The sequence below is a fragment of the Lolium perenne genome, chromosome 3 (genome assembly GCF_019359855.2).
Source record: "Lolium perenne isolate Kyuss_39 chromosome 3, Kyuss_2.0, whole genome shotgun sequence".
In the NCBI taxonomy this organism is placed as follows: Eukaryota; Viridiplantae; Streptophyta; class Magnoliopsida; order Poales; family Poaceae; genus Lolium; species Lolium perenne.
In genome coordinates, this window is record NC_067246.2 from 216,267,653 (window position 1) to 216,286,573 (window position 18,921).

At 45.3% G+C, this 18,921-nt stretch overlaps 1 protein-coding gene across 1 annotated transcript; it reads right to left on the reverse strand.

Annotated features, from left to right (window-relative positions):
- Positions 1 to 5,086: 5,086 nt before the first annotated feature.
- Positions 5,087 to 9,688, reverse strand: LOC127343346 (uncharacterized). Its single transcript, XM_051369461.2, has 5 exons — positions 9,417 to 9,688; positions 8,062 to 8,655; positions 6,646 to 6,949; positions 6,465 to 6,542; positions 5,087 to 5,398 (listed from the first exon to the last, which is right to left on the reverse strand). The coding sequence occupies exons 1-5, from the start codon at positions 9,509 to 9,511 to the stop codon at positions 5,348 to 5,350; spliced, it is 1,122 nt and encodes a 373-aa protein (XP_051225421.1). The 5' UTR covers positions 9,512 to 9,688; the 3' UTR covers positions 5,087 to 5,347.
- Between the last annotated feature and the right edge of the window lie 9,233 nt (positions 9,689 to 18,921).

The following is an 18,921-nucleotide window of genomic DNA, read 5'->3' on the forward strand; positions in this document are numbered from 1 at the left end:
GCTCCCTTCAGGGCCCCGGAGGGTGAAAAACCCAATGAGCTCTTGCATAAGATGATGCTCATGTTCACGGCGATAACCGCTCTGGGGAAGATCGAACCGCTCCAGGAGGCACTGTTCCAGCGTTCGCCGGCGTTCCGTCGCTCCCATTTCCCTCCGATCGCCGTCTTGGCATCGCGAGGGGGAGAGGAGGTCTGGTTCTCATCCGTGTGCGTTTTGGTCTTAGGTTTTATAGGTTTTCGAGGTTCCTTTCTCAGCATCATGGTAGGGCAGATGATAATGGTGTTCTTAGAAATAAAGGTCTTCCAGTTCAAGCCCCTTCTCGTCGGAAGTGTTGCTAACGCCAACGAGAGGCTTGTGGAGTCTAAGTTGTTGAAGTGACTTCGATCTGACGTTGCGTCGTGGCGTGGCGGCGGGAATGGGCTATTCTTGGAGTGTGTCAGTCTTGACTGGTGCGTGTTTGCGGAAGATGGTGGGGGATCCGGCCGCTCGAATGGCGGGATGGTGCTGGCCTCGGATCAGATTGAAAAGGTTCGAGGTTTCCTCCGGCCGATGTTCTTTACCGGGCTAGATCCAGTCTTATGGGTCTGGTGGCTATCACGGCTCGTTAACGCCTTATGGCTAGGAGTTTCTTCAACCCAAATTATGGACCAACTGCTGGTGCTCTTGTTCTCCGCCGACGACGAAGGACGTGTGTGCTTGGTATTTGCGGCAATGGCAGTTTGCAGCAGTACAACCGTTTGTATCCTTCTTGTGTTAACTTGCATACTACCAACTTTGTATTGTTATGTCTATGAATATGTTTACGGATCGTACATCGTAAAAAGAAGAAGATAATGCTCATGTTCAAACCGGCTTCTGCTCTGGAGGCACGTTGAAGTGTGAGGATTTTGGCTGGATAGCCTCATGGAAATCGTCATATGAAGAGCATGATGGCAGAGCCACACCGGAGTACCTGCAGAAGCACTCCGAGGAGTATGATCCATGTGGTGATGTGAACTGAGTACCAAGCAAGATCCTGCTGATCTAATCATGTCCAAGGCATGATGCAGTGCTTTTGAAATAACTTGTTCCCTGTCTTTTATCCATGGGTTGCAACTGGGTCATGGAGTTCGGAAATTTCTCGTTTTAGTTTTGTAGATCCTGCTCTGTTTTTTTTAATGGAAAGGGGGATAAATCCTTGCAAATCTAAAACAAATAAATTTTGGATTGTAATACACCATGCCATGTTGTAAATAACTATGGAATTTAATTTTGGATAAACTAATAGTCACAAGAAAAAACTAGTTTGACATACGCATAAGTTACAGTATCATAATCCGTTCAAAATACCAACGGGCACCACAATTAGAAGCTGGCCCAAACATTAATAAAGGAACCAAGACAACGGAAATGCACGTTTGATCCTAGATGCATATACTCTCTTTACCCAAAAAACGAATTTCAAAATATTACAAAATTCAGATTTTTTTTAGCCCACATATCTCCACATTCTACGTCATCACTTATAGTTTCACGGTAAAATGATATTTTTTGTTTTTTTCACACATGTCACATAACAATTCACTTTTTCGTGAAACGATCTCGTAAACACATATGATGTTAAGATGTACGCGCAACATTTTGTTCTATTTTTTTATATATTTAAAATGCATTTTAAATAAAGTGAGCATCTGCATCTAGGATCAAAAGCACCGTGTCCGACAACGGAAAAAGCTATTTAGTACATATCCAGGCGCCCGACGCCGGCTATTTTGAATAGCGTGGCCGAAACTGCTGCCGGAGGCCTGCATGTGCGAGCAGCGCGCGCTCATAGTTGACGTTTGCTGCCTCTAGGTGAGTTGAACGTGGAATATACCTCTGATCTATATTACGTGCCACTCAAATGGATGTATTTACAATTAAAATGTGTCTAGATATATTTATATTAGTATCAAGTAATATGAATCGAAGAAAGTAATTTAGTTTGGGATGAGATATATCCACTGATATAAAACAAATACTCCTCTTTGTTGTATCTTTTTTTTTTCATCGGAATCGTATCAAGATCAGTTTTACCGACATATAAAAAAATATTCCAACTAAGAATGATAAAAAAGTACTGGCTCTAGAAGTCAACCCAATTAAGCTAGATGTGCCTAGGCAAGCTTTCCTGATGCTCCCCTGAGCGCTATTAAAAAGAATCGACTCGCCTTTCTTCATCTCCAAGGTTTTCTGAACTAGTGGTCGTAATAGAATAGCAAGAGGGGAAAGAACAAGTATTATTATTTTCATCGGAATCGGACCGAGCTTAGGTTTGTTTATAAAATTTGATCCGATTCCGGTGAACAAAATTATTAACAGCTCCTGATTGATCGCCCGCTTGGTGTAGCAGCCAACTGTCTGATTTGTGCCCCCCGCAAATGAAATGCAGGAGGATCCTTGGTCAAATGCGAAAAAATAAAAGAGGGAAAGTGAGTCGAAGCATAGCATGTTTCATAGCGATCTCGATAGCGATTTGGTAGTTTGATGTTGTTTTTAGACCATACCGACGCGTCTTAAAAGTAGCCGGCTAATTTTGAAGCTCAATACAATCGCCTACAACCCGTGACAACCCCTTCACGTGGGGGCTGAATGGGCACGTCCGCGCATCGCGCCACGTCGGATGGAAGCCCTCAGGCCCACTTGTTGGCAGTGCCTGCGTGAACAGTCAGCATAATGACCTAGCCATGTGTGTTGGTGATCAATGGTGACAACCCTCACCTACCTTTGACCAAGCAATACTTACGCATTATCGCCCCCATGCCTACTTCCGGGTATAAAACGGGGTGTTTGGGCACCGGCTCCTCCTCACAAAAACCCTAGCGATGTCGTCCACCTTCTCCCCCAAACGATCCATGGCCGATCTACGGGACACGGCCGCGGACACATCCACCGAGGCCGTTGCGGCAAGGGCCAGGGTGCAGGATCCCCACCCACTGACTGCTTCCACCTCGACTTCTTCGAGTTCCTCGTCCTCATCAAGGAGGACCCTTTTCGGTTCAAAAAAGGCTCCTAGAGAAGTTCGCGCAATATCTCACCGACTGGCGTGCACTTACGAGAAGCCAGTTGTTGCTTTTGCCGGTGGGCTATTGAGGTGTTGTTCGACTGGGAAGGCCACATGTTCCTCCAAACTAGCTGGGAGAAGTTCACCCGCGCCCACAACATGGGGGTCGGATGCTTGGTGAACTTCATGTGGGAAGGCGACGTCGAGCTCGCAGTGCAGGTGTTTGATGACACATCCTGTTGTAGGCACTACCAAGGCGCTGGCAACAACGACGACATCGGCGGTGAGAAGAAGCTTGCAGTTTAGGTTTCTTGATGTTCTTTCTTTGTAACAAAGATGACGAGAGCTAGCATAAGTCCCTACTGTGGGTTTCTAGATGTTATTCCTTTGCAGCAATGAAGACGGGTACCATAACCCTCTAGTTTGGGTGACTTCTCCCAGCTAGTATGGGAGGGCCAACAAAAACCTCTAGTTTAGGTTTCATCAATATTTTCACATTTTACAACTATGTAATGAAGCCTATGTAATAATTCTAACTCAATTAAAATTTGATTTGTTCTTTGCAATTTATTTTAGGGTTTCTTATAGGGGTTGCCGTATATACAACCTCTCACTTAATTGGGGGCAGGTGTCGGCGTCCCCATAGCGCGATGCCGACGCACCTGTCGATGCCTATTTGGAGTTCCCCGTGGATGGAGATGATCTTACTAGTAAAAAAAAAGTGGATGTATAATCCAGCTACATATGTTCAAGTTTATAGGAACCTAGATTTGGGTTCTTATATTACTTAAAAAGGGGGGTGGGGGGTGGGGGGGCAGTTTTCCGCAATCCCGACTCATGCGCACAGCCAGAGCCCAAATGCATGAACCCAAATCTAAGACTAAGACTAAGAGCATCTAATACCTAAAACACGGATCAGGTACACCGAAAAACTGTTCGCATGTCAAAAAAAAAACAGTTCGCAGTTGCCCGCAAAAATAAAAATAAAAGTTCGCTGTGTGAAATTTTGCTCAAATTGAACTCGTAAAACTTTTTTTTTCATTTTTTTCATTTTCTTTTCCCCGTTCCCTCATCTTTCTCGGAAGACATGTTGTCATCGCGTCAGACCTATCTTGTTCCAAGCCACGCGGAACCGCCCGCTCCCACCCTAGTCTCATCTCTTGCGGAGGCCGCACCGTGCCCCCTAGACATCGGCGCCGCCTGCTAACCGCCGCAGCCCGCAGACGCTTATGCATGGAGTTGTTTTCCCCCCCCCCCCCCCCCCCCCCGCACGAGATGCTCGCTCATCCAGCGGTGCTCAAATCCCTACACGTTTTGCGGGTCCACCTCGGCTCAAGCTCTTGGTAATCCTCGCCTACCTTCTAGGTGTGATTTCAAGCAGGTCGATGGGGATGAGTGCCATCGAACGAACTTGAAGCGGCACATGCGAATTTTCGCAAATTCTAGCGAGTCTAGAAGGTGACAACTCCAACCATTTTTATAGCATTGCGGGTGCTGGAAAATTGGCCTACAAAACTAGGAATCTAAGGTAAAATGGGGTTTTTATTGGGGGATCTGGATATATTTTTTCCCGGTACTAGCTGTTTCCCGATCAAAGCCGCAAAAGTTGGTTGCTTCCGGTTTTGAGGTGTTTTGAGATCCGCTAGAATTGCTCTAAAACCTTTTAATATCACCTATGTTTCATATTACTTTGCCGCTCATATGAATGTAATTAGAATTAAAATATATCTAGATACATAGAGGGAGTAAATATAAAGGACTGCTCGGTAAGTGTCAGTGATAGTCGGTCTACCACGGATCTCCTTCCACAGCTCCGGAAAGGGCCACTGGCCAACTCGCTGGAGCAAGAGCTGAGTCCACGTCAGCTATTCACATTTGACCCATCAACACTAGCACGTCAGATCATCCTATAGCTATCGAATCCTGCAGAGAGACAAAGTTGCAGGACGAGAAGAGGGAAGAAGGATCGAAATTACAAAAGCAGATAGAAGGAGAAATTGGCCTAGCGTGTCGGACGCGGACACCTCCAAGTTACGTGCATGCAGGAAGTCACGAGATGCCAAGTGGACAACCCCAAAATGATACTATTTCGAACCAACCCCCGAAAGAAAAGAATAAGAAAACAGCCGGCGCATCGTCATCATCGCCTCCAAGACAAAGCCCACTCTTGCCTCCCACCATCTCCATTTACAGAACACTCATCATCCCTTGGTTTTAGCCTAAGCTCTACCGCTCTTTGCTCTCACTCTCATCCAACTCCCCTCACCAATCACCCACCACACATCCCTCTTTGTTGTCTCGCCTGTTAGACCGTCTCGTCCTCGATCACTCCGAGTCGCTGTCCATGGTCTCCATCCCTTTCAGCCCTCTTCGCCTCTGCATTTCAGATCAAGAGAGTTCTCAGTTAGTACGTAGAAACCTTAATATTTCCACTGTTACTAGTACAAGGTTCCTAGACGAGCATGTGCGTGTCCAATAATAAACAGGCGTATCTAACACCCAAGCACGATCTAACCTTCCTCCAGTCTTTTGAGATTTAATAGTAGCCACCTAAACACTTGAGTTCATGTTACAATATTCCTTTCCCCAAGTTGCTACGCGATCCAGGGGCTGGTGCCTTGTTCCTATCGACATGGCGCAGAGACTAAACTCTACAGCAGCGTTAATCCAAACAGACAAGACGATCAAAAGATAACACCACTTTTCTCGCATTATTCATTCATTCTGTCTCTTTTTTCATGGTTATTATGATTCCAAGCTCTATCCAGGCGCGCGATCATGTGGTCCTAGCAATTGACAGATACTACATGCCCCGTCCACATGGGCCCTATCAGGTGGGCCCACCAGTCAGTGGCTGATCTTCAGCACCCTGTTTGTAAGGGCTTGGCCGTGATGCTGACAGGCCGACCCCAGCTCAAAGCGGCCACGGGGATTTTTCTTTTGTGGCTACTGGTAGCGGTCGAGTTGCTAGACGTGTTTGGCTCTCTGGTTCGGCAAAGCACCAGATGACAGCGCCGTTGGCAGGCAGATGGATGAATCTACTAAACCTAGAAGACTCCTCCGGTTAGGGCAAAGAGAAGAATATACAGATCGCTGCCTGCCTTGCATTCGACGTCCACAGCAATAAAGCCGAGGTAAATTAACCTGGCGCCATCATCAATGAGCACATCACGGGCCATGGGCCCCACGTGACCATCCCAAATGAAAGGTTAATAAAGGGGCAACTAATTACTCCCTTTATTAAGGCAGAAAAAAGGGGGCAACAAATTAGCCCCCTTTATTAAGGCTTTAATCAGCGTCGCAACCCATCAGTCGCATGCCGTGAATCAATCAACGTGAAACTGCAACTCCTAATTCTTTTTCTTTTTTCTTTTTCGGCACAATAGAAAGAAGAAATAAAAGTTGAACATGTCAATGAAAATGGGGATTAATGGGTATATACCTTCTTGACACATTTCTTCTCTCGCACCTCATACCGGCCCCTGGTCAAATCGGAGAGCCACATCCCGGGGAAGACGAACTGCAGCACAGAAAGCACATGTTAGTTCTGTACTACATCGGATACAGCCCTAGATCCGATCGGACGAATTGGTTGGTTGCAGTAGTAGACGGAGGATGCATACTTGGAGCGACTTGTCCACGTTCTTGGCCCTCTTCTTGGGCCTCTGCGGCAGCTTGCTGCCCTTCATGGCCAGGAAGTCGTCCTCCTTCTCCTTGCGGGAAAGGGAGATGTAGATCCGGGGGAGCTCGAACCGCTCCACAACCAGCTTCTCGCCGCCGTTCCCGTGCAGCACCGGCGAGTCGTGGTATGGGTGGTGGTTGCTGTTCTTGGAATCCATGTGATGATGATCCACCGCGGTGGTGGGCTTGCTGCTGTGCGCCTTGTCCGGCGACGACCGCTTCTGCACGCCGCCCGATCGCTCCTCCCTGATCGTACAGGCAAAGGAGGAAAACATGGCGTCAATCATGGGGTCGATCGATCGTGGTGGAGGTGGTTGGGAAGGGGAAGAAGGTTGGGTAGGGAGGATTGGTGGTGCTGGTTGTACTCTCCTATTCTACGAGCAGAGACTTACCACAACAGGATGGATACAATATATGCAAAACTAAGCAAAGCTAGTGCTACAGTTTGATGGCCATAATATAGAAAGAAAAAGGGAAAAGAGGGGGCGTTCGTTGAGATGTGCACACATATTTATAACCATCTGCCCCTACCGCTAGTACTAGTACTCCCTTTCGTTGCTCCTCTTCCTCTCCTTGATGCTGCGATTCATAGCATCATCGTGCTACTGCAAACCCTCACAATATCTACTCGATAGTATATATGAAGCGAACAATCCAAGGAGTTTGTGCCCCTAACTAACGAGTAACGAGTAGTGCTGCCATCAAGGAATTTGTGCAGATATGGAAAATCTAGCTGGGTCCCCCATGCATCACGCAATGTGTGACAAATACGGATGCCTACGTGACCCTGCGTCCAAGGATCAGTCAAGTGGTAAAGTTACCACCCCTAGTCAGATCCAGACACAAAACTTTCCACCAAAAAAACAACTTTGAAAAACGTAAAATAACACGAAAATCAGGAAACTGATCGACGACGCGATCCAGATCATCACAACTACATAAATATAAAAATAAAATAAATCAGAAAACCTACTTTGAATTTTTGGAGAAAAACTGAGGAATAGAGACAGGAATCTTTCCTCCAACTCCAGCTCTCGCTAAATGACGGGTGAGCGCGCGGGCGGCGCAGCTCACCAAATAAACCACCACCAAAAGAGAGCCAAACCCGAGCACCAAAAAAACCGGGCGAATAAATAAATAACGCCGCGAAGGCCAGCCCACGATCCCACCACTTCCCACTCCATCCATCCAACAAGAACAAGATGTGGCCCGGTAGTTTCCCCGCTCGCTCGGGGGCAGAACCGGAAACTAACTACAAAGTCGCACCGCGTAAAACCGGCGACAAACGGGGAGCGTGCGAGCGAGCGGGCGGAGCTCTCACATAGGATACGGGGCGAGACGGCGACGGGAGGCCGTACCTGCCGTGGTGGTGGGGAGGCGGCTGGTGGGTGGTGGCGTCGCCTCCGGCGGCGCGGGGCGGGAAGGACGAGGAGGACCTCAGGTTCGACCCACGGGTGGCCGTGGCGGGGGGAGGCGGCATCAGCTTCTCTGATGAGGGCGCCGACGCGCGGCGCTGGATCTTGCCGCCGAGCGCCTGCCGGCGCTGCGAGGACGGCGACGCGGCCGAGGACGCCGCGGAGGAGTCGCGCCGGCAGCGGGATCGCTTGTTGTGGCCCCACTGTAGAAGCACGTCGCCGGTGACCGCGCCGCCGGTGGAGCTCGGGGAGGCCGTGTCGGAGGAGTCGGAGGGGTGGTGCTGGTGCTGGTGCAGCCCGTGGTCCCGCGCCGGGCTCCGGGCGGCGGAAGATGCCGGCGGCTGCGGCGCGCGCGGCCTGGACGGCTTTGAGTCCGGCTGGGAGGCGGCGAGGTAGGAGGCCTGTCTGGACCCGTCGGTGGAGGCGGCGGCGGGGGCGTCCTCGTCTCTGAAGGATCTCGACGCCGGCTTGCGGGCCACGCCGCCGCTGCCGCCACCGTTCGTCAGCGGGAGGCAGTCCGGGCTGAGTCTTTGGTACCTGAAACGCAAGGGTGCAGGTTAGCGATTTGGCCCGGACAAAGGGATCTGCTGCGGAATGTAAGTAACAAATCGAACGCCATGGAGTTGCCGGTGAAATGAAACGAAGAACCACACGGATCGATCAACTGAGGAAAATCGACCGTAAAATTCAACAAACACTAGCAGTTAAGATGAACAAAACAACGCGACCGACAGCGTCTGATGGGATGAACAAGAACACACTTGTATGAACTCCAACCTTCATTCACACGGAGAGAACCTGAGGATGCAGAAACGGAGAAACGGCAGGATGCCGCTCGCCTAGACGAAACGGACGGAAAATCATTGGAAACAGAGAAATTTTGGAAGACAACCTTCAGAGCACAAGCAGAATACTGCGAAATACAGAGATTAACAACACCGAATCGGTGGTCAAACGCAGCAGCGCAAATTTTGGCACACCCAGAATCCAAATACCAAAACACAGATCAACCACGCCGGAGGAAGAGCAGAGAACGCCCAAACTCGAGGAGAAGAAGCATCGGCCAGAATAAACGCGTAGAAGGTTGAAAATTTGACAAGGCAGGCCGGAACTTAGCCGGCGGGCGAATCGATGAAATCCGCCACCAACCGAAGCGAAACAGAAAATCAAACGCACACAAGACAGAAACAGCGCACGGCTTGATCTGAACACAAACAGACACGGAGGAAACGAAGAACCACACGGGGAAGGAGGAGGAGGAGGTGGAGGAGAAGAGAGGCCGGAGATCTGCCGGCTACCTCATCATGTCCAATGCCGGAGCGGCCTTCAGTTTGACGGAGCTGCTGGACGCGGCGCCTCTGCCAATCGCGTGGACCTCGAGGAGGCCGCGCATCAAAATTGGCCCTCCGGCCACCGGCGCAGGCCCGGCCTCCTGCCAATCACTCCGTTCTGGCTCTGTGCGTCGCAGTACAGGGAACGAAGAGGAGGGAAATTTACAGGGAGAAATTGTGAGAAGAAGAAGAGGAGACGAGGGGTGGGAGGAGGAAGAAGAGAGCAGCAATGGCGATGGGAGCAGAGCCGGGGGTCCAAATAGAGGCTTTATCTTTTGCGGTGTTCCGTCTCTGCCCTCGGGCAGCGCTGTCTATCCACAATTCTGCCACCGCTCCTCCGTTACCGAAACTGCCCCCGCGCGGGCCGTGGCAGTTTGGTGATTAGTGCGGAACTCGCGGTGTTTTTTGTCTACGAGGGTCGGGGAGATCCATGCGCGGCCTCCTCCTCTTGCATCGCAAGACAGTGGGTCGCGGACGGACGTCACGGGAAACCTAAATCGAGACGGCTGCTGGAGGTGGGCCATGCGTGTGGGTGCGGCCCACATGGCAGTGGGATGTGTTTTAGTGTGTTTTAATAATCGCGTCTGGTGTTGTGTGTGGACGGCGTCCATGCGATCTTGTGTCACCTGTACGGGTGAGGCACATCTTCTGACATGGTCACTGATGTGTGGGTCCATTCAGTTGAGTGCGCCCACTAGCAAGAGGGCGCCGATTTGGTTTCAACTTTCGAACCAAGGGCTGCCACGCATAGACCCAACCGCATAAATAGCGGAAGCGGGAAGCCAGACGTGATTGTGAAGACGCCGTCGGTTGCGACTAGGGATCGGAACTGGAACAGGCCTGCCTTCGCGTCCTGGAAACCGGAAACGGAACGAGCAGGCACACAAATTTCTTTTTTTTTCGAATCAGAGCTTTCATTAAAAATCAGACAGGATTACAATCATTCAAAAGCGTATTGGATAGAAAACCTGGATTATAGTTAATCCACACGCACCTCCTCCTATCTGCACTACTCCAGGTTCTTCGTTTTTGCCCGCCCGCGCACCTCCTCATATCCTGAACGGTCGGTTCCCGCCTTTTATTTCTCGTCGCGCCTCCTCTCCCGTGCCTCCCACCCATCCACCGCCGCTCGATTTTTCGGCAGTCTCGACGGAAAATCTCTTCGGAGTCGGGTACCGTCGTGGCGGCTGGCTCCCTCGCCGTCCTTTTTGCCGCCGCCGCTTCGCCAACGCGTCCCAGAACGCGCCGGCAAATCCACCCCACCTCCGCGCACAAAAGGTGTTCGGCGTCTTGTCTGGTAGGCGTGATAGGTAGTTGTTCGTTGCCTCCTCTGCCGCGGCTGAATTTTAACCATTTGTTTTGCTTCAGACATGGATAGCGACGACGAGATGATTATCCGACTGTTGGAGGAAGAGCAAGCTTTCGACGACGACATTCGGGAGCATTTGTCGATCATCGCGCCCCTCCAGAACATGCTTGACGCCAAGGCGGAGAAGCGAATGAGGCCGCTCCACGGAGGTTCAAAGGCGGGAAGAAATAAATCGAAGCCCCGTAGAGGATGGATGGGCATACCATGCTGCACAACGATTACTTCGCAGATGAAGCAACACACGCCCGACAATTTTCGGCACCGGTATAGGATGAGCAAGGGTTCGTTCATGAATATCCTCCACAACGTTTGAGAGTTCGATCCCTACTTAAAGTTGAAGCACGATGTTGTTGTCGTTGCCGGATTCTCGTCGATTCAGAAGTGCACCGCCGCCATGAGGATGCTTGCATATGGAGCACATGTCGATACACATGGCGACTACCTTCGCATGAGTGAGTCTACTGCCTGCATGTACAAGTTTTGACGAGCTGTGGTGGCAAAGTTTGGCAAATACTACTTGAGAGGGCCAAGTGAAGAAGAGATTGCAAGGATCATGGCACAAAATGTTGCGAGAGGATTCCCTTGGATGCTTCGAAGGCATCGATTGCATGCTCTCGTCATGGAAAATTGCCCGTTTGCTTGGCAAGGTATATACGAAGGGTGTGATACGTTGCAAATGTATCTATGATTTTTTGTGATCCATGCTTGTTTTGCACCGATTTATATATGTTTGTTTACACTACGTGGCAGTATTATGCATTTTCTAGAACTAACCTATTAACAAGATACCACAATGTCAGTTTCTGTTTTCTGCTGTTTTTGTATTTCAGAAAAGTTGTACATGAAATATTCTCGGAATTGGACGAAATAAAAGCCGAAGTTCCTATTTTACTGTCATGAAGATGGAGTCCAAAGGGGAGACGGAGAAGAGCCAGGAGGTGGCCACACCATCCCTAGGAGCGGCCCGCCCCCTGGTTGCGCCTAGGTATGGTGTGGGCCCCTCGAGCGCCCACCGACCTTGCCCTTTCGCCTATAAATTCACATCCTCGGGAAAAACCTAAACACCCGAGCCTCCATCCACAAAAAGTTTTGCAGTCGCCGCCATCATTGGCCCTAGCTCTGGAGGGTTCTGAAGCTCTTCCCGGCACCCTGGCGGAGAAGGAGATCATCACCGGAGGTCTCTTCATCACCATGCCCGCCTCCGAAGTGATGCGTGAGTAGTTCATATCTGGACTATGGGTCTATAGCACTAGCTAGATGGTTGTCTTCTCCATATGCTTCAAGTTTAGATCTTGTGAGCTGCCTATCATGATCAAGATCATCTTTATGTAATGCTACATGTTGTGTTTGCTGGGATCCAATGACTATTGAATACTATGGTTGAGTTGATTATAGACCTGTTTATATGTTATTTGTGATCTTGCATGCTCTCCATTGCTAGTAGATGCTCTGGCCAAGTATGTGCTTGTGACTCCAAGAGGGAGTATTTATGCTCGATAGTGGGTTCATGCCTCTAGTAATCTAGGAGAGTGACAATAACTTCTAAGGTTGTAGATGTGTTGTTGCTACTAGGGAGAAAACAACAATGCTTTATCCAAGGATAATTCTATTGTTTACTTTACACACTTTACTTAATGCAATAATTTGTTGCTTGCAACTTAATACCCAAAGTTATTCGGATGATATCCTGATGGTGGATTATTAGTCATAGATACAGTTCGATTACGGTCTATCAATCTTGTTGTAATGCCCAAATAAATCTCATAGTAATCATCTTGTCATGTATGGTCTTTATTCTGTCAATTATCCAGCTGTAATTTGTTTACCCAACATGTTAGTTATCTTTATGGAGAGACACCTCTAGTGAACTATGGACCCTAGTCCTTTCTTTTACATTGATAAAATCATCTACAGCAAAGCATTGTTCTCTTTATTTCACTGCAAACAAACATCTCTTTTTCACACTATACGTCTAATCCTTTGTTTTCAGCAAAACCAGTGAGATTGACAACCTCACTGTAAGTTGGGCAAAGTAGTTTGGTTGTGTTGTGTGCAGGTTCCACGTTGTTGCTGACACCGGTAGTGCGCCCTGTCAAAGTCAGCCAGCAACACCTTCAGAAGTGATTTCATTCTCCTACTGAGGGAAAATTTGTTGCTGTGCTCATACCTTCCTCTTGTGGTTTCTCAACTGCATACTTTGCACAACATCAAGCTCTTTTCTGACGCCATTGTCAGGGAGAAAGAGGATTTCTGCAAGGGAAGTCTCTCATCTCCAATCTCTTTACTTTTTTATTGTTTTGCTTAGTTTATTTTACTTTGTCTTGTTTGCTTTTTTTATCAAAAACACAAAAAATAGTTTCTATTATAGTTTTTATTTCTTTTGCTCTGTTTTAATTTTGCTAAAATGAGTAATCCTCAGAACACTAAGTTGTGTGACTTTAATAGCACAAACAACAATGATTTCATTTGTACACCTATTGCTCCACCTGCTCCTGAAGAAGCCTTCTATGAAATTAAAATTGCTTTGTTAAATCTTGTTATGAGAGAGCAATTTCATGGTATTAGTACTGATGATGCTACTTCTCACCTTAACAATTTTGTTGAAATTTGTGAGATGCAAAAGTATAAGGATGTAGATGGAGACATTATTAAATGAAATTGTTTCCTTTCTCTTTGAGAGGGAGAGCTAATGATTGGTTGCTATCTTTGCCTAAAATAGTATTGATTCTTGGGTTAAATGCAAAGATGCTTTCATTGGAAAATATTATCCTCCTGCTAAGATTATATCCTTAAGAAGTGACATAATGAAATTTAATTTTTTTTATAATGAACATATTTATCAAGCTTGGGAAAGAATGAAATCTTTGGTAAAGAACAGTTCCACTCATGGACTGACTACTTCGATGATCATCCAAACTTTTTATGCAAGACTGATTTTTTCTTCAAGAAACCTTATGGATTCAGCTGCCGGAGGTACCTTTATGTCCATTACTTTGGGGGCTGCAACAAAACTCCTTGATGATATGATGATAAATTATTCTGAATGACACACTGAGAGGGCTCCACAAGGTAAGAAGGTAAATTATGTCGAAGAAACCTCTTCCTTGAGTGATAAGATTGATACCATTATGTCTATGCTTGTTAATGGTAAAGCTCATGTTGGTCCAAATAATATTCCTTTAGCCTCTTTGGTTGCTCAAGAAGAGAATGTTGATGTGAACTTCATTAAAAGCAATAATTTTAACAATAATGCTTATAGGAATAATTTTGGTAGTAACAATTATAGGTCATATCCTTCTAATAATGGTAATGGTTATGGCAATTGTTATGGAAATTCCTACAACAACAATAGAAGTGCACCCTCTGATCTTGAAGTCATGCTTAAGGACTTTATTAGTAAACAAACTACTTTTAATAAATCTGCTGAGGAAAAGTTTGGTAAAATCGATGTTATTGCTTCTAAAGTTGATAGCCTTGCTTTTGTTGTTGAACTTCTTAAACTAAAAGTTACGCCTCATGATTTTAAAGAAATAAATACTTTGAATTCCATTCAAGTTAGAATTGATGACAATGTTAGGATATTTGCTGAATTGCATGATAGGTGGGAAAGAGAGGATGAAATCACTAGAAATAATAGTATGACTCAAGTTTGTACCATTACCACCACTAGTAGTACTGAAGTCTCAAATGTTAGCAAACCTCCTACTATTAATGGTAAAATAATTGGTGTAGGAAAAGTCCCCACTCCTTCTACAAAATTGTCTAGAACCACAGAAACTCTTTCTGATAAGAGTGCTGAAGTTTTTCGAAGTATGGGAGACAATAGTCCTTTTAACTTTGATAATAATGAGTTTGATTTTTATGGTTGCAATATCTCTGAAGTAATTATGTTCCTACAAAATCTTGCTAGAAGTCCTAATGCTAGTGCTATAAAAATAGCTTTTACAAAACATATTACAAATGCTTTCATGCAAATTAGAGAAGAGAAGTTAAAACATGATGCTTCTATTCCTAGAAAGTTAGAAGATGGTTGGGATACCATCATTAAGATGAAAGTGAATGACTTTTATTGCAATGCTCGATGTGGTTGGTGCGAGCATCTCTGTTATGCCTAGAAAATTTATGATATGCTTGATTTGCCACCTTTGGAACAATGTTATTTGTATGTTCTTTTTGCTGATATTGATAAGAAGAAATCTTTAGGGAGAGTTAATGATATTTTTATTATGGTTAATAATAACTTTGTCCCCGTTGATTTTGTTGTTTTGGAATGAATGCAATGATTCTTGTCCTATCATTTTGGAAAGACCTTTTCTTAGAACTGTTGGTGCTGCTATTGATATGGGATTATTAAATATCAATTCCCACTCAAGAAAGGTATGGAATACTTCCCTAGAAATAGAAAGAAGCTACCTTTTGATTATATTATTAGGACAAATTATGATGTTGATGTTTCTTCACTTGAAAATACTTGATTCAAGCTTTCTGCGCCCAGCTGAAAGGCGTTAAAGAAAAAACTTTTGGGAGATAACCCATGTTTTATTTCTGTAATTTTTATTTTGTTGAGTCTTGGAAGTTGTTACCTCTGTAATAACCTCTCCTTATCCTTTTTATTTCGTTTTTGTGCCAAGGATAGCCTCTAATAGGAAGAAGGTAAGATTTGGGAAGTTGATGTCCCGAAACAGATTCTGTGCTGCCACAAAAAAATTATTCTCAGCCATAAAGTCGGATTGATCTGCAATTTTTTTAGCATACGCCCCGGGTTATTATCTAACTTTCATTAGTTTTACACTTTTAGATTTGAGCAACAAAATATTTTCTAAAAAATCAATCTTTTCATGTTGTTCCGTTTTGACAGATTTATGCCACTATTTGCATTTGCCTCTTAATCTTTTTCTTGTTGAGTTCTTTTGAGAGAAAGAGTTTTTAAAAGAAGTTGCTACCGTAGATAAATTTTTAATGGATGTTTGACTTATGTTAGAACTGAACCAAAGTGGATTTTTTATTTTGATTGCACTAATGCTGCTAATGAAAATTGTGTGAAGTTTTGTATGAAGGAAGTTTTCAAGTGTAGGGAGAGAAGAATGATGTGATGAGATGAAGGATGGACAAAATCTCAAGCTTGTGGATGACCATGTCACCCCAAGAAATATCCAAGAGGTACAAGCGTCAAAGCTTGGGGATGCCCAATGCATTCCCTTCGTCATCAACAAAAATATCAGGTCATCAAGACACTATATTTTTATTGCTTCATATGCTATGTGTTGTTCTTGGAGCATCTTTATTTTTATTTTTAGTTTTCTTTTGTTTTTTTGCTGTAGTATATGGTTAGATCCCAGCATACTTGTTTTGGAGAATGACACACTCTGTTTTCATTGCATAGAACACTCTAGTTTTCACTCTTACTGTTCTGCGAGTGTTCTCTTTTGCAAGTAATGCGTTTAGCTCTTGTTTTCCGCTCGTATTTTGTTCAGAGATTGTTAGTTTTATTTAGTTAGGTATGATTAGCTCTCTGACCTTTATTGATTATTATCTATGAGAGTTGTTTCAAATAACTTGATTGGTGTTGGAAACGAGTAAAATATTGCATGCTTATAGTGGTGCAAAAGGGAGCTTGTTTAGTCCCTGGCTTAGACTTTAGCATGTCATGTTAGATGTTATCTTAATTATATGCTTAGTAGTTATTGTTGTAGCATGATTTGTTGATGACCCACAAGTATAGGGCATCACAACAATCTTCGAGGGAAATAAAACCCAAATTTGTTGATTCGACACAAGGGGAGCCAAAGAATACTTATAAGCCTTGACAGCGGAGTTGTCAATTCAGCTGCACCTGGAAAATCACTAGCAACAGGGTGATGTAAAAACAGTAGTAATATGATGCGGCGCCAGAAAATAGTTGGTACTACTTTGATGGCGTGTTGACAGGGAAATGTGATGCGGCAGTAATATGAGAGCAATAGTAACACATCAGTAGCAGTAACACAGAGGCGATGTCACTGGAAAATATCCCGGCGCACAGTTGATTGAAAAGCAATGATGATGAAATAAAGGACCAGGGTTCCCGACGATCTACACTAGTGGTAACTCTCCAGATAACAAGTGTTGGGTGAACAAATTGCAGCTGGGCAATTGACAGAATTGAATTTAGCATTAAGACAAAATATCCAGTCTATTAATATCGTAGGCATGTTTTCCATATATAGTCATACGTGCTCGCAATGAGAAACTTGCATAACATCTTTTGTCCTACCAGCCCGTTTGCAGCTGGGCTTCAAGGGAAACTACTGGTAATTAAGGTACTCTTTTTAATAGAACACCGGAGCAAAGCATTAACACTTGTGAAAACAGGTGATCCTCGTATCAAAGCCATCCCCTCCGGTTATCCCAATTCGATATCACTTTGGGGTCTCGGGTTCCGGACAAAGACATGTGCATACAATTTGTAGATACAATCTAAGCAACAATTATAGAGCCTAGATCTAAGATCATGCCACTCGTGCACTAGTGACAAGCATTAAACATAACAATATTGCAGCAACAAATACTTCACAAACTTATAAGATATACTGAACATAATGATCAATCCATCGGATCCCAACAAACACAAAACCGATTACATCATATGGATCTCAATCATGTAAGGCAGCTCATGAGATCATTGTATTGAAGCACATGGGAGAGAGTACCATCTAGCTACAGCCAAGAACTCATAGTCCCATGCAGGAACTACTCACAAACCATCATGGAGTCGAAGTGGAGGCGGTGGAGTCAATGGCGATGGCTCCGGGGGCACTTCCCTGTCCCGGCAGGGTGCCGGAACAGAGACTGCTGTCCCCCGAAACTTGGTTTCGGCGATGACGGCGGCTACGGAACTTTTCGTGGACGGGGGGTGATATGTAGCGAAGTTTTTAGGTCAGAGGGGTCTTATAGACGAAGAGGCGATGCCAGGGGCGCACAAGGCCACCATACCACTCCCAGGCGCGGGCCAGGGTTGGCCGCACCTGGGCCTGGTATGGGCGGCCTGTAGCCCCCCTCCGGCTCTCCTTCTGGCTCCCGGGGTCTTCTGGTATATTAGAATTTCTGTGATTTTTCCAGAATTTTCCGAGCACTTCCATTTTTTGGACATTTTCTGCAATAAACAGACATAATACACAGGAACTGACACTGTGGCACTTGTTAATAGGTTAGTCCAATAAATGTCATAAAATGATGCAAAGTGCATATAAAACACAGAGGAATTGGTGTAGAACAAGCATGGAGCATCAACAATTATAGATACATTTGCAGCATATCAACATCCCCAAGCTTAAGTCCAGCTCGTCCTCAAGTAGGTAAGTGATAACAAACAAATATTTTTTGAAGTGACATGTATATTCAAAGTTCGAAAGATGACTAGATACAAATAATTTAAGGACAAGTAATAACATATTCATGATTCAATCAATAATAATTTTGGGACCATGCACATAAAACTAAGAATGACAACTATGCTCGCTTAATGGTGCATGAACTTAGAAGATGAAGACTCAACATAAAACTAAAAGAAAGACCCTTCGCGGAGGGAAGCAGGGATTACTCATGTGCTAGAGCTTTTTATTTTGAAAGCATGGAAACAATTGTGTCAACGGTATTAATAATTCATATGGGTTATGTATAAAACTTCCTATAAGTTGCAAGCCTCATGCATCGAATACTAATAGTGCCTGCATTTTGTCCTAATTAGCTCGAATTTCCATGGATTATCATCGCATTACATATGTTTCAACCAAGCGTCACAAAGGGGTACCTCTATGCCACCTGTACAAAGGTCTGATACGTCTCCAACGTATCTATAATTTCTGATGTTCCATGCTAGTTTTATGACAATACCTACATGTTTTGCTCACACTTTATAATGATTTTATGCATTTTCCGGAACTAACCTATTAACAAGATGCCAAAGCGCCAGTTCCTGTTTTCTGCTATTTTTGGTTTCAGAAATCTTACACAGGAAATATTCTCGGAATTGGACGAAACAAAAGCCCATGATCTTATATTTCACGGAAGGTTCCAGAAGTCCGAAGGGGAGACGAAGATGGGCCAGGGGGCCCCCAAACAACA